At 39.3% G+C, this 14,489-nt stretch overlaps 3 protein-coding genes across 3 annotated transcripts in view; all 3 read left to right on the forward strand.

Moving 5' to 3' along the window:
• The window catches only part of LOC104935866 (extracellular calcium-sensing receptor-like), a 5,756-nt gene extending 2,881 nt beyond the window's left edge, over nucleotides 1-2,875 (forward strand). The window contains exon 6 of the mRNA XM_019269965.2: nucleotides 1,968-2,875. Coding sequence (XP_019125510.2) covers nucleotides 1,968-2,875 — 908 coding nt within the window. The remainder of the gene's footprint in view (nucleotides 1-1,967) is intronic.
• A 1,751-nt stretch (nucleotides 2,876-4,626) lies between these two features.
• On the forward strand, nucleotides 4,627-8,274 carry LOC104935867 (extracellular calcium-sensing receptor). The gene is made up of 6 exons (XM_027280348.1): nucleotides 4,627-4,802; nucleotides 4,902-5,199; nucleotides 5,352-6,146; nucleotides 6,286-6,490; nucleotides 6,676-6,792; nucleotides 7,361-8,274. The coding sequence occupies exons 1-6, from the start codon at nucleotides 4,627-4,629 to the stop codon at nucleotides 8,272-8,274; spliced, it is 2,505 nt and encodes an 834-aa protein (XP_027136149.1).
• Nucleotides 8,275-10,828: 2,554 nt separating this feature from the next.
• Nucleotides 10,829-14,284, forward strand: LOC113746067 (extracellular calcium-sensing receptor-like). Its single transcript, XM_027280349.1, has 7 exons — nucleotides 10,829-10,917; nucleotides 11,100-11,397; nucleotides 11,513-11,726; nucleotides 11,760-12,307; nucleotides 12,472-12,699; nucleotides 12,887-13,010; nucleotides 13,371-14,284. Exons 1-7 carry the CDS (start codon nucleotides 10,829-10,831, stop codon nucleotides 14,282-14,284), a joined length of 2,415 nt encoding a protein of 804 aa, XP_027136150.1.
• Nucleotides 14,285-14,489: the final 205 nt, after the last annotated feature.

Genomic DNA, 14,489 nt, shown 5'->3' on the forward strand with positions numbered 1-14,489 from the left:
ATTCATCTAGTCAAGAACTGTTTACGAGGTTTTGGGAGGCATTATTTAGTTGTAAATTCAAGAGTCAAATGCATCGGCAGGGAATGAGAGAGAATGTACTGGACACTGAAGATGTGACTCAAGTGCAAAACAGCTTCACCTATATGTCGCTCATGCCTATCTTTTTAATGTGTATAAAGGGTGTATGCTGTGGCCCATGCATTCATAATATTCTCAACTGTAACAAAAAATGTGACAACAATGTCCAGCTAGATCCATTTACGGTGGTTTAAACAAAAATAACATGATTACATCATGTCACAGTAACAAGCAGTGTATATCAACAACATCATGCTGTTAAGCTGTATTTTCTTAGATTTTACACACACAAAAAGATTCAATTCAAAACAAGGAAGGAGATGATGTTTCTTCAATGAAAATGGAGACCCAGCAGCAAAGTATGAAATTATAAACTGGCAGCCATCAGAAATGGCATCGTGGACTTTGTCACAGTTGGTCTTATGATGCCTCTTTACCTGCTGACAACAGCTACATCTGCAGAATAAGTCTTTAATGTGGGCACAAAACTCACAACAGGTAAGCTACTCATGTGATTACTGTAATTGTGATTTAATACATTTAAATTGTTATTATTGTATGTATTACTTTTTGTTAGTGTATCATAGTTTAGTTACCTTGGTCTTTTAACACCCCAGTTAATCACATAATTATTCCTGTTGTAATTTTGTTCATGTAGGTGCCTGTGTCAGTTTGCATGAGAAATGTCCCCCAGGAACTCGCAAATTCTGCAGAAAGGAAAGCCTGTCTGCTGCTATGACTGTGTAAGATGTGCAGAGGGAGAAATAAGCAACATTACAGGTGTAGTAATATTTAATATGAGACAAAATAAATTAATAAATACAAATCTGAATGTTGTCATGTTCACATTCCAATTTTGAAATTACGTTTTTGAATTTGTACTAGATTATATATTACTTATATCATATTGTAAGCACACCAAAAACCAATACATCAAGAAGTGTTTTAATTCAAAGAGTGCTTTTCAAAGACAAAGACAAAATGAGAAAAAGGTGGGATCTTGCAAAACAGATAATACATAACATAACAATAAAAGCCAAATAAGAAAAACAGAAAAGTAGTTTTAGAGACCAATGCAGCAAAACATAAAACTACACAATAAAACCAATAAACTGTTAAAAAGGAAATCAAAATCTATCCGGTGAATGAAATGGTATACAAAGTAAAGACATGATCAAGACTTAAATGCTTGGCAATGAATGACAAAGCATCTTAAACAAAAAGCCAGGCTAAAAAGATAAGTCTTGATTGTTTTTTTAAAAAAAAAGATGTGTACAAATGAAATATTCATAAAATCAATTGTAAAACTAATAGGTAACAAATCCCAAGACTTAATGGAAGTTATATAGTGTCTGTCTAGTCTTTGTAAGAACTCGGATTGCAGAGTTTTTAAAAGGAAGCATTTCAATAGTCAAGCCTCAGTGAAGCATGAATTAAATACTAATGTCATTATTCCAGTTTAATTTTTAATATAAAAATTAGAAGAAAAAACAAAACAAAATTGAGTCTATGTTGTTTTCAGCCCATTGATTCTCAGACATCACATCCATAGTTGATTGTGGTATTCATTGTGAGTGGCAGTGTATTATTTGCTTCATGTTCTGAGGGCAGAAATAATCAATTATAATGTAAAACATAAAGTACTTAATTTAATTAACACTGCAATGATAGGATTATATAAAATGTGTGCAATAGAAACTATGGTTCTTCTCACTCAAAATCCAAAATGACAGACAATGTTTTCTCAACTCCCTCTAGTGGTATTTAAGCATGTAGAAAGAGCTATCTGCTAATGTTCTTTATTAAAGAGGGAAAAAAAACAGCATGATGTCCTTTAAGAAATAATGTGTATAATGCTATTATTAAGCTGCCTTAATATTATTTTTTAGATTCTATCACCTGTGTGAGATGCGACCCTGATTTCTGGTCAAATCAGAAAAGAGATACCTGTGTAAAGAAAGAAGAAGAGTTTCTATCATATGAAGAGATTATGGGAGCACTGCTCACTGCAGCCTCTTTATTTGGAACATGCATGACTTCTGCTGTGGCATTCATTTTCTTCAGATACAGACAGACTCCAATTGTCAGGGCCAACAACTCTGAGCTGAGCTTCCTGCTGCTCTTCTCCTTGACTCTGTGTTTCCTGTGTTCTCTGACCTTCATTGGTCAGCCCTCTGAGTGGTCCTGCATGCTGCGACACACTGCATTTGGCATCACCTTTGTCCTCTGTATCTCTTGTGTTCTGGGGAAAACAATAGTAGTGTTAATGGCCTTTAGGGCCACACTTCCAGGTAGTAATGTGATGAAATGGTTTGGGCCTGCACAGCAGAAACTCAGTGTTTTGGGTTTCACTCTCATACAAGTTATCATATGTATCCTCTGGTTGACAATTTCTCCTCCATTTCCCTTTAAGAACTTTAAGGAGTTCAAGGACAAAATCATCTTAGAGTGTGCTCTGGGCTCAGCTATAGGCTTTTGGGCTGTACTTGGGTACATAGGCCTTCTGGCCATGTTGTGTTTTTTTCTTGCTTTTCTGGCTCGGAAACTACCTGATAATTTCAATGAAGCCAAATTTATCACCTTCAGCATGCTGATATTCTGTGCAGTATGGATCACTTTTATCCCAGCATATGTCAGCTCTCCTGGGAAGTTCAGTGTTGCTGTGGAGATATTTGCAATTTTAGCTTCAAGTTATGGACTGCTCATTTGTATTTTTATTCCAAAATGTTACATTATTTTACTTAAACCAGAGAAAAATACAAAAAAGAACATGATGGGGAAGGGGGGGGCAAACTAATCCTGACAGTTATAGGGAGTTTTACAAGATTTATATCTCTACAGTATAGCATATTGTGGTATAGTATAGTTGTAAACCAGAGTTGTAGTATGTTGACACCGTATAGCATTGCATTTGTGATGTAATACATTGATATGACAGCATTTAATACAACTGTATCAACCAATCAGTTAATAACAAATAAATGAATAATACCTTCACATTCCTTACTAAGTTTATGAAATTGAATTCAGTTAATAAAATTGTAAACAAACAATAAACTTCAAGACTTAACTTGTTTGGTTAATTCTCTTCTGATGATCAGACCGGTCAAACCATATACAGCTTGAAACATTCCTGAAACTGAGCATGCTTCAAGTGGACTTCATGGACTTAACTGCAATACTTCACTTGTTGTGTTCTAGCTTGGTTTATTTCATGTACCCAGCTCCTCTGTTTGTGAGAGACACAAAGAAGTTTCCTATGGTTTTTGTTTGCTGATTAGAGAGAGGACAAACAAAGAGTATAAATAACAGTGCAGGCCATTGATTTAGATTGAGGTGCATGTGACGCAATTTGACATTATGATATCATCACAGAGGTGGCCAGAGCAGGGTTGGGAACTCTTACAGCTGTTGTTGGTGGCATCTGTTTTTCGGGCTGAGGAGCCAGTGTGCAGACGGAAAGGTGATCCCGAGAACCCACAGATATCCAAGGATGGGGACATTGTGTTAGGGGGAATCTTCTCTTTCCACAGCAAGTGGGAAACCAGACAGGATACTTACAGTACATGCACAAACCACTGCCACTGCAATGCAGCAGGTAAATTAAGACATAAAAATCAATTTAATTTTTAAATATATGAAATATATAAGAAGGAAGGAAGGAAGGAAAAAAAAGGAAAAAAGGAAAGAAGGAAAACTATCAGTAATATGGTGGCAAAGGCAGTGTCACTTCATAATTTGCTAACCACATGGTCTATTTTTAAACTGAGTAGAATTCCATTTGTGACATAGCATATTGAGATGACAGTATCGAATACAATATAAGATATAGTCATGTCAGCCAAATAATTTAGTATAAATAATAACTGATTTCACAAAATTTTATGCAGATGATAAAATTATGATCAAACAATAAAACCCAATTTCACAGACTTTGTTTTCCTTTCTCCTGAGGGTCAACAAAGGTTCAAACATCACAGCTTCCTGCTTGTAGAATGCATACACTGTGTATAAGCTGGAACGTAGCTTTTACGTAGATGTCCCTTGAAGAATAAGTAGAGGGTCCAACAGGATCTGATGCGCTAGTTGATGACTCAAAACAAGTCCAAAATGATGTTGTGTGTTGTGCTCACACAGTGTGAGTAAAAATCATTAGTAGCACATTGATATTTATGATCTTGCTGTGCCGCTGCTAAATGAATATAGGGGAAACACTGATTTCATGGTTCCTATTGTCTCACAGACTACATGTCTGTGAAATGTGTTAATGTGAAAAAAAAAGAAGGGGTGAGTGGGGTAGTTTGTCGAAGACATAAATCTTTGTCTTAGTTATCAACAGTGACAACACATTTGTTAGTTTTCAGTAAATGTCACATCCATAGGGATAAAATATTACATTACATCATCAAATAATATATAAATAGTAGTGCGACCTTTGGATTTGCATTTAAGCACATGTGATGCCACCCAGTGGTTTCTCTCTTAGACAGTATGTTGTCCACACAGAGGTGGACAGAGCAGGGCTGGGCATTCTTACAGCTGTTGTTGATGGCATCTTTGTCTCAAGCTGAGGAGCTGGTGTGCAAGCAGATAGGGGATCCTGAGAACCCCCAGATATATAGGGATGGAGACATAATGGTGGGGGGAATATTCTCTTTCCACCTCCAGTGGAAAAACAGACAGGATGCCTACATACACAAGCCACTGCCACTGCAATGTACTAAGTAAGTATTAAACTTAATGAATCTAATTAAATTTAAAATATCTAACTTGGGCTTGGACATAAAGCAGGTTTACAATTTAAATGTTTTATTGTGGTAAAGATTAAATTTCAGAGGTTTCCAGTATACCCAGGCTATGCGCTTTGCCATTGAGGAGATTAATAACAACACAGACCTACTGCCTGGCATCACTCTGGGATATAAGATCTATGATGCCTGTACCTCCATTGCCAGAGGTATGAGGGTTGCTCTGTCCTTGGCTAATGGTAATGAAGATGTATCTGCACCCTCCAAGGAACCATGCACAAGACCAGCACAAGTGCAGGCCATTATGGGGGAGACCTTTTCCTCTCCTTGCATGGCTATAGCTACTGTCATTGGACCCTTTTCTATCCCACTGGTGGGTACTGAAACTGAAATTTCTTTTTTCCAAAAGAAAAAAAAAGAACGTCTATCAGCTTGTCATAACAAAAGTTGTTTTAAAATAATTGTAGTGCAGTGTTAATGTTTTCTGTCTTCGTATGGAATATAATTTATTTTATTGTCTTTTAGATCAGCCACTTTGCTACTTGTGCATGTCTCAGTGATAAAACCAGGTACCCATCCTTCCTCAGAACAATACCCAGCGACTACCACCAGAGCAGAGCCCTGGCTCATTTGGTCAAACACTTTGGTTGGACTTGGGTTGGAGCTATTAGAACAAATGATGATTATGGCAATAATGGCATGGACACATTTACAGAAACTGCCCAGCAGCTTGGCATCTGTCTTGAGTACTCTGTGTCTCTCTTTAGAACAGATCCACCAGACAAAATACAAAAGATTGTTGACATCATAAAAGCTTCCACTTCAAAGGTGATTGTCACTTTCCTTCCCACCATGGAGTTACATGTGATATTACGAGAGTTGCCTAAACATAACTTGACTGGGTACCAGTGGGTAGGCACTGAGGCCTGGATCTCTAATTCTGATACTGCTGACGTGGATAGACATCACATTCTGGATGGTGCCATAGGCCTGTCCATCGTCAAAGCACATGTCAGTGGCATGACAGAGTTTATGATGGATGTGAAACGACTAAATTCATCTCGTAATGAAATGTTTACAGAGTTTTGGGAAACATTATTCAGCTGCAAGTTCAAGCAGTTAAAGTCATCAGCAGGGAATGAGAGAGAATGTACTGGACATGAAGATGTGACTCAAGTGCAAAACAGCTTCACTGATATGTCGCTCATGCCTATATTTTATAATGTCTATAAAGGAGTGTATGCTGTGGCCCATGCACTTCATAGTATTCTCAACTGTAATAAAACATGTGACAAAAATGTGCAGCTAGATCCATTTACGGTGAGCTGAACACCAAAAGTTACATCAGTGAATAAATTGTTTAAATTTTGAAAATAAATAAATACAGTTTTGCTATTGAGACAATACAACCAGAAAAGACAGTGATCTAATTTGTTGCATATATACTGTTTTTTTTTAGATTTTACAGCACATAAAAAAGATACATTTTAAAACAAAGGAAGGAGACGAGGTTTACTTTAATGAAAATGGAGACCCAGCAGCAAAGTATGAAATTGTAAACTGGCAGCGAACAGAAAATGGACTTGTGGAGTTCATTACAGTTGGTCTTTATGATGCATCTTTACCTGCAGACAAACAGATGAATCTCAGAAACAAGTCTTTATTTTGGGCACAAAACTCACAACAGGTAAGCCACCCTGTGATTACTGTAACTGTGTATAAAAGTCTATTTGAACTGTTATAATTGTATGTTATTAGATATTGTTACGACATAACGTTTGCTTTGACGCATTAAAGTGGATAGTAATTAATTAAATGCATACATTTTTTGCATTGTTGTTTGTGCAGGTGCCCGTGTCAGTGTGCAGTGAGAAATGTCCCCCAGGAACTCACAAGGTTCTGCAGAAAGGAAAGCCTGTCTGCTGCTATGACTGTGTAAGGTGTGCAGAGGGAGAAATAAGCAACAGTACAGGTGTAGTAATATTTAATGGAAGACAAAACAAAAATCTCAATGTCACATGTAAATGTTAAAATCTCATGAACAAACCAAACACTGATATCTTAACATCAAAAATCATGATGTTGGCCTGTCCATTACATGACCTTTCGTGTTACTGAGGGCATCGGTTGAAGTTTAAGTTGAAGTTCCATACTTCTTAAGCTGCTCAAGGTTAGCTTGACCTTGATGGTGAATGATATAAATTCCATTCATAGAAAGTGCAGTCTACATATGTTTGTCAATGATGCCAAATGAAGTGAGCAGGAACAGGAGAGTATTTTATTATCTTGCCAGAATCAATATACTTGTCAGATCAATATACAGAAAAAGAGATTCTGAATTGGGATGAAATTCCTAATATTCTGTTGAAAACTGATGCATCTTGTAATTCATGACAATGCCACATAGATGTCATATTATAAATCCTTTATTATCTGGTTGTGTAGTGTATGACTTGCAGGCAAACTAAAGGTTCAACACAGATAAACAATTTTCTAAAGAAGTCAAGAACAACTGCTTTGATGTTATTTTTCAGATTCTATCACCTGTGTGAGATGCGACCCTGAGTTCTGGTCAAATGAGAGAAGAGATGCCTGTGTGAAGAAAGTGGCAGAGTTTCTATCATATGAAGAGATTATGGGAGCACTGCTCACTGCAGCCTCTTTATTTGGAACATGCATGACTGCTGTTGTGGCATTCATTTTCTTCAGATACAGACAGACTCCAATTGTCAGAGCCAACAACTCTGAGCTGAGCTTCCTGCTGCTCTTCTCCTTGACTCTGTGTTTCCTGTGTTCTCTGACCTTCATTGGTCGGCCCTCTGAGTGGTCCTGCATGCTGCGACACACTGCATTTGGCATCACCTTTGTCCTCTGTATCTCTTGTGTTCTGGGGAAAACTATAGTGGTGTTAATGGCCTTCAGGGCCACACTTCCAGGTAGTGATGTGATGAAATGGTTTGGGCCTGCACAACAGAAACTCAGTGTTGTGGGTTTCACTTTTATACAAGTTGTCATATGTATCCTCTGGTTAACAATTTCTCCTCCATTTCCCTTTAAAAACTTTGTTACATTCAAGGACAAAATCATCTTAGAGTGTGCTCTGGGTTCAGCTATAGGATTTTGGGCTGTACTTGGGTACATAGGACTTCTGGCCATCTTGTGTTTTATTTTTGCTTTTCTGGCTCGGAAACTACCTGATAATTTTAATGAAGCCAAATTTATCACCTTCAGCATGCTGATATTCTGTGCAGTATGGATCACTTTTATCCCAGCGTATGTCAGCTCTCCTGGGAAGTTCAGTGTTGCTGTGGAGATATTTGCTATTCTGGCTTCAAGTTTTGGACTGCTCATTTGTATTTTTATTCCAAAATGTTACATTATCTTACTGAAACCAGAGAAGAACACGAAAAAGAATATGATGGGTAAGGGGCCACCAAAATCATCCTGAAAACGTATTACTTACTAATTGGTTGGCAAAGGCATTTTAGTTCCATTATAAAACAAGTGAGTACAAACAAATTTACAAATCTAAATCCTAAATCTAAATCCTTCTAATTCAAATTAAAGAAAAAAACATTTTTCATTTGACTTGTGTGGTTTCTCTGGTCTCCTATTATTTGACTTCAACAATGACACTCCTTCTGGTTGAATGTGTACTAAACCCAATGAGCTGTAGAGCTGATCAGCTGGCCTAAAGAGCATTGCAGAGCTATGCCATTGTTTGGGCTGCTGCTCTTGGTTTCTAGAGACTGTAAGCTGACAGCAAGCACCAGAACGAAGGTTATGATATTGTAACCCTAGTTATATTAGCACAAGCAGGGCCCTCTACTGGACTCTATGGGTATAAGGCTCCTCCAATCGCGTACACGCGACGGTCCACTGAAAATTACCATGTATGTAGCCGACCCAAGGGGCGTGCCTACTTTTCCTGCCCTTTCCAGCAGGTATATAAGCAGGTGCATCGCCATCTGCCCTCATTCCACCAAACTTCAGTGTAAGGTGAAAGAGCGGCAAGGTCCTATGTAGAGGGCTCTGCCTGTGCTAATATAACTAGGGTTACAATATCGTAACCTTCGTTATATCTCACACAGGCTTCACCCTCTACTGGACTCTATGGGTACAGTAAGCGAAGCCCAATCTATGTACTCCCTGCCATGGGAAAGGCTCGGCCCACTGACCAGGCCAGCTACTGGTTAGGTACCAAGACCCAGTCACCACTTTATTGATCTTAGCCGCCCTGCAGAGGGATAACGGATCACACTCCATCCCAGTTAGCAACACCTGGCTAGACTGGGTGAGATTGTGACCTAACCTTGCAGGGGTCTCCATCCTTAAACCTCCTGCACACCTCATCGACCGAGTCCTAGAGCACGGCCCAATGCAGGTGCATGACGCCCCGTGGGGGTCAAGCATAAAACACCTGACACAACCCTCCTCTCACAGGTCCTGTCTCCCTACAGTGACCACAGACCTTGAAAAGGAACCCAACACATCCAAGAGATAGAACCTTATGGACGGGCAGGGTGTAGACCACGATGCCGCCGTACATATGTACGGTAGGATGAGAAGATGAGGGGTCTGGTTTAAGGTTGGCACCACTGGGGGAAAAGCGTAAAGCAGCCCTCTTGGCCATGGTGCGTGTGCAAACGCGTCCACCCCCCTGTGGCCTCAAGGAAAACCAGCGCAGGCAGTGGGTGTTCGACCTGCTGGCAAACAGGTCCACCGTTGCTTTCCCAAATCGCCTCCAGATCTGCTGCAATACTTCCGGTTGAAGCTTCCACTTGTCCTGCAGGGGGCCGCCCCTCGACATGAGGTCGACCCCCCTATTCTCATGGAGGGCTCTCAGAGAATGCAGGTGCGCTGAAGCCCATGACCACAGGTTCTCCACCATCACTAGCAGGGCTGCAAAATGTACACCACCCTGTCTGTTGATGTAAGCGACCGTGGTGCAGTTGTCTGTCCCCACCAACACGTCCCCCCTTTAGCCGGTGATCGAGACGTTGGAGAACTAGGAACGCTGCCTGTAATTCGAGGAGGTTGATGTGACGGCCACACACCACCTACCGCCCTCCCCAGGCAGGTGCCTCCCCACCCCATCAGGGAGGCATCCGTGAACACCGATGTGTACGAGGTCACTCATCCCAGCGGTGTCCCGGTCAACAAATGTCATGGGGACCCCCAGTACCGCAGGTTGCCCTGCACCGTTGGGGGGACAGTCAGCAGCTGAAACTTCTGCCTCCTGAGGTCTAAGAGTAGGCTGGTGAACCATCTCTGCAGGCGACACATGTGCAGCCTCAAGAGCAGATTACAAACATATTTTTTTACAGTTTTTTCTCTCCCTCTCCGCTCTAGCGATGATGTCACCAATTGTAGGTCGCGAACATTCTACCAATACAAACCCAGAATTTTGGCGATTTATCGGCAAACCGCTGGTCGTTTTTATACCTTTTTTGTGTATGTGCGACAAAAACTGCGGGAGGGGTAGCGAGCCAAAAAAGGGCGTAAGAATAATAAAAATAACATATAGTGCACCTTGCAGGCACACTTAATGAAGACATATATAAGCTATTTCTGTTCCAGTATAATGTTATCTAAATGTAAAAATGTGAAACTTATTATTCAGCACAAATAAAATTTGTATCTGATAATATACAGCTAAACTGTATGATTAGGCCATAGCCCAAAACCTGTGTTTGGGAACCTCCCTCCTTTCTCACCTCGTATGTCCACAGAGAAAAATAAAATAAAAATCACTGTCAATTATTATTTGCTCCTTATGCTGCTCCGAAATGTATAAATATCAGTGCAAGCTTTTGAAGTACATGTGATACCACCCAGTGGTTTACTTCTGAGATAGTATGATTTCCACACAGAGGTGGCCAGAGCAGGGTTGGGCACTTTTACAGTTGTTGTTGGTAGCAACTTTCACTCAGACTGAGGAGCTTGTGTGCAGGCGGAGAGGGGATTCTGAGAACCCACAGCTATCCAAGCATGGAGACATTATGGTGGGAGCAATATTCTCTTTCCATCTGCTGTTCAAGGACAGTCCAGATGCTTACATGCACAAACCACTGCCGCTGGAATGCGCCAGGTAAACTATACTGTAGAAATATTTCTTGTTTAGTTTTCAAATACCTGACAGATATGAATTACCTATAAAAAATAAATAAATGTCCAATTGATTTTACTTTTCTTTTTCATGAATGATGTTTTTGTTTGTATTTTAAGGACAGATTGCATGCATTTTCAATGTTTTATATTTGTCCTATTAAGTTTAAATTTCAGAGCATTCCAGTATGCCCAGGCTATGCTCTTTGCCATAGAGGAGATTAATAACAGCACAGACCTACTGCCTGGCATCTCTGTGGGATATAAGATCTATGATGCCTGTGCTTCCATTGCCAGAGCTGTAAGAGTCGCACTGGCTTTGACTAATGGTAATGAAATAGTATCTACACTTTCAGAGGCAACATGTACCAGACCTGCTCAAGTGCAAGCCATTCTGGGAGAGGCCTTTTCCTCTCCTTGTATGGCTATGGCTACTGTCATCGGACCATTTCATGTTCCACTGGTGAGCAAGAACAATATAAAGGCTGGTCATTGCAAAATATCTTTGAAAAGAATTGTAGTGTGTTGTGCAAACACTTTATATTTGAGATGTCCTTTCTTCTCTCTCTGTCTTTTAGATCAGCCACTTTGCTACTTGTGCTTGTCTCAGTGATAAAACCAAGTACCCATCCTTCCTCAGAACAATACCCAGTGACTACTACCAGAGCAGAGCCCTGGCTCATTTAGTCAAATACTTTGGTTGGACTTGGGTTGGAGCTATTAGAACAAATGATGATTATGGCAATAATGGCATGGCCACATTTACAGAAATAGCCCAGCAGCTTGGCATCTGTGTAGAGTACTCTGTGTCTTTCTTTCGAACAGATCCACCAGACAAAATACAAAAGATAATTGACATTATAAAAGCTTCCACTTCCAAAGTGATTGTCACTTTCCTCTCTCCCACGGAGTTATATGTGATAATACATGAGTTCTTTCTGCAAAAATTGACTGGGTACCAGTGGGTAGGCACTGAGGCATGGATATTTGATATCCAAACTGCAGCTGTGGATAAGCATCACATTCTGGATGGTGCCATAGGCCTCTCTATCCCCAAAGCACATGTCAGTGGCATGAGAGAGTTCATTTTAGATGCAAAGCCACTCAATACATCTACTAATGTATTATTTAAAGAGTTTTGGGAGGCATTATTTGGCTGTAAGTTCAAGCAGTCAGTGTCATCGGCAGAGAATGAAAAAGAATGTACTGGACATGAAGATGTTACTCAAGTGCAAAACAGCTTCACTGATATGTCACTGATGCCTATCTTTTATAATATTTATAAGGGAGTGTATGCTGTGGCCCATGCAGTTCATAATATGCTCAGCTGTAATAAAACATGTGACAACATTGTGCAACTAGATCCATTCATTGTGAGTGAAATACTTACTTTGTAGTCATTATATTATTATTATTATTATTATTAAAATAAAATGGTTTTTAGACATTTTTGAAAATATATTGCAGATTGTGCTGATGAGACAATAGACCAAAAACAATATCAGCTAATGATTTACACTAATGCATATCTTCTTAGATTTTACAGCACATAAAAAAGGTTAATTTCAAAACAAAGGAAGGAGATGAGGTTTACTTTAATGAAAACGGAGACCCAGCTGCAAAGTATGAAATTATAAACTGGCAGCCATCAGGAAATGGACTTGTGAAGTTTGTCACAGTTGGTCTTTATGATGCATCTTTACCTCCAGACAAGCAAATGAATCTGCAAAATAAGTCGTTATTTTGGGCACAGAATTCACAACAGGTAAACTAACATGTAATCATTTTAATTGTCATCGCAATGCAATGTCTGTCTGAATTGTTATGATTGTATCTATGGAGATGTCACTATATCATGTTTGCTGTTAATGCATCAAGATGAGTAAAAGATCCATGCAAAGTTAATGCATTGTCAAAGTGAATGCATACTTTTCATTGTTTCATTCATGCAGGTGCCTGTGTCAGTTTGCAGTGAGAAATGTCCCCCAGGAACTCGCAAGGTTCTGCAGAAAGGAAAGCCTGTCTGCTGCTATGACTGTTTAAGATGTCCAGAGGGAGAAATAAGCAACATTACAGGTGCAGTGATATTTAATGCAAGACAAAGTCTATTGTCATATGTCAAAGCCTTTTAAGTAAACTAAAAATTAATATCTAAAATCAATACATCAAATAAGTAAGTCATAAGTCTGAATGCTAATCTTTGCACAATATTGTGCATGGTTAAAGCACCAGTGTGAAAAATATATTTGACAAAATGGTTTTTAAAATGATCAGTTTTATTGTTTTTATTATTACGACAAAATCACTACAAGGTTGGATCAGTATATTTTGTTTTTAGCCTATTCATTCTCATATTTATTAGATAACAGTCATGAAAGGAGAAGAGAGCATCCAGATCTAACACCTGTTTGCACATATTTTTTTGTATTTTTTTAGATTCTATCACCTGTGTGAAATGCGACCCTGAGTTCTGGTCAAATGAGAGAAGAGATGCCTGTGTAAAAAAGGAGGCAGAGTTTCTATCATATGAAGAGATTATGGGAGCACTGCTCACTGCAGCCTCTTTATTTGGAACATGCATGACTGCTGTTGTGGCATTCATTTTCTTCAGATACAGACAGACTCCAATTGTCAGAGCCAACAACTCTGAGCTGAGCTTCCTGCTGCTCTTCTCCTTGACTCTGTGTTTCCTGTGTTCTCTGACCTTCATTGGTCGGCCCTCTGAGTGGTCCTGCATGCTGAGACACACTGCATTTGGCATCACCTTTGTCCTCTGTATCTCTTGTGTTCTGGGGAAAACAATAGTAGTGTTAATGGCCTTCAGGGCCACACTTCCAGGTAGTGATGTGATGAAATGGTTTGGGCCTGCACAGCAGAAACTCAGTGTTGTGGGTTTCACTATTATACAAGTCATCATATGTATCCTCTGGTTAACAATTTCTCCTCCATTTCCCTTTAAGAATTTTAATACATTCAAGGACAGAATCATCTTTGAGTGTGCTCTGGGCTCAGCTGTCGGCTTTTGGGCTGTACTTGGGTACATAGGACTTTTGGCCATGTTGTGTTTTAGTCTTGCTTTTCTGGCTCGGAAACTACCTGATAATTTCAATGAAGCTAAATTTATCACCTTCAGCATGCTGATATTCTGTGCAGTATGGATCACTTTTATCCCAGCATATGTCAGCTCTCCTGGGAAGTTCAGTGTTGCTGTGGAGATATTTGCTATTCTGGCTTCAAGTTTTGGACTGCTCATTTGTATTTTTATTCCAAAATGTTACATTATCTTACTGAAACCAGAGAAGAACACGAAAAAGAATATGATGGGTAAGGGGGCCCCAAAATCATCCTGAAAACAGACATTTTAGATTCATTAACTTTTACAAAACACTTAATTTGTTCCCCAGACTGTATACATCTACATGTATCTTCATCCTACTTGCATTAAACACATTTACTATTTGTCATCTTTTTATTATTCATTTATGAGATGCATGTAATGCAATACACAATCAAAACATATTACAAGTCAAATCAAATCATGAATGTTGTTTCAAA

Source organism: Larimichthys crocea, chromosome VII (genome assembly GCF_000972845.2).
Source record: "Larimichthys crocea isolate SSNF chromosome VII, L_crocea_2.0, whole genome shotgun sequence".
NCBI classification, from domain to species: Eukaryota; Metazoa; Chordata; class Actinopteri; family Sciaenidae; genus Larimichthys; species Larimichthys crocea.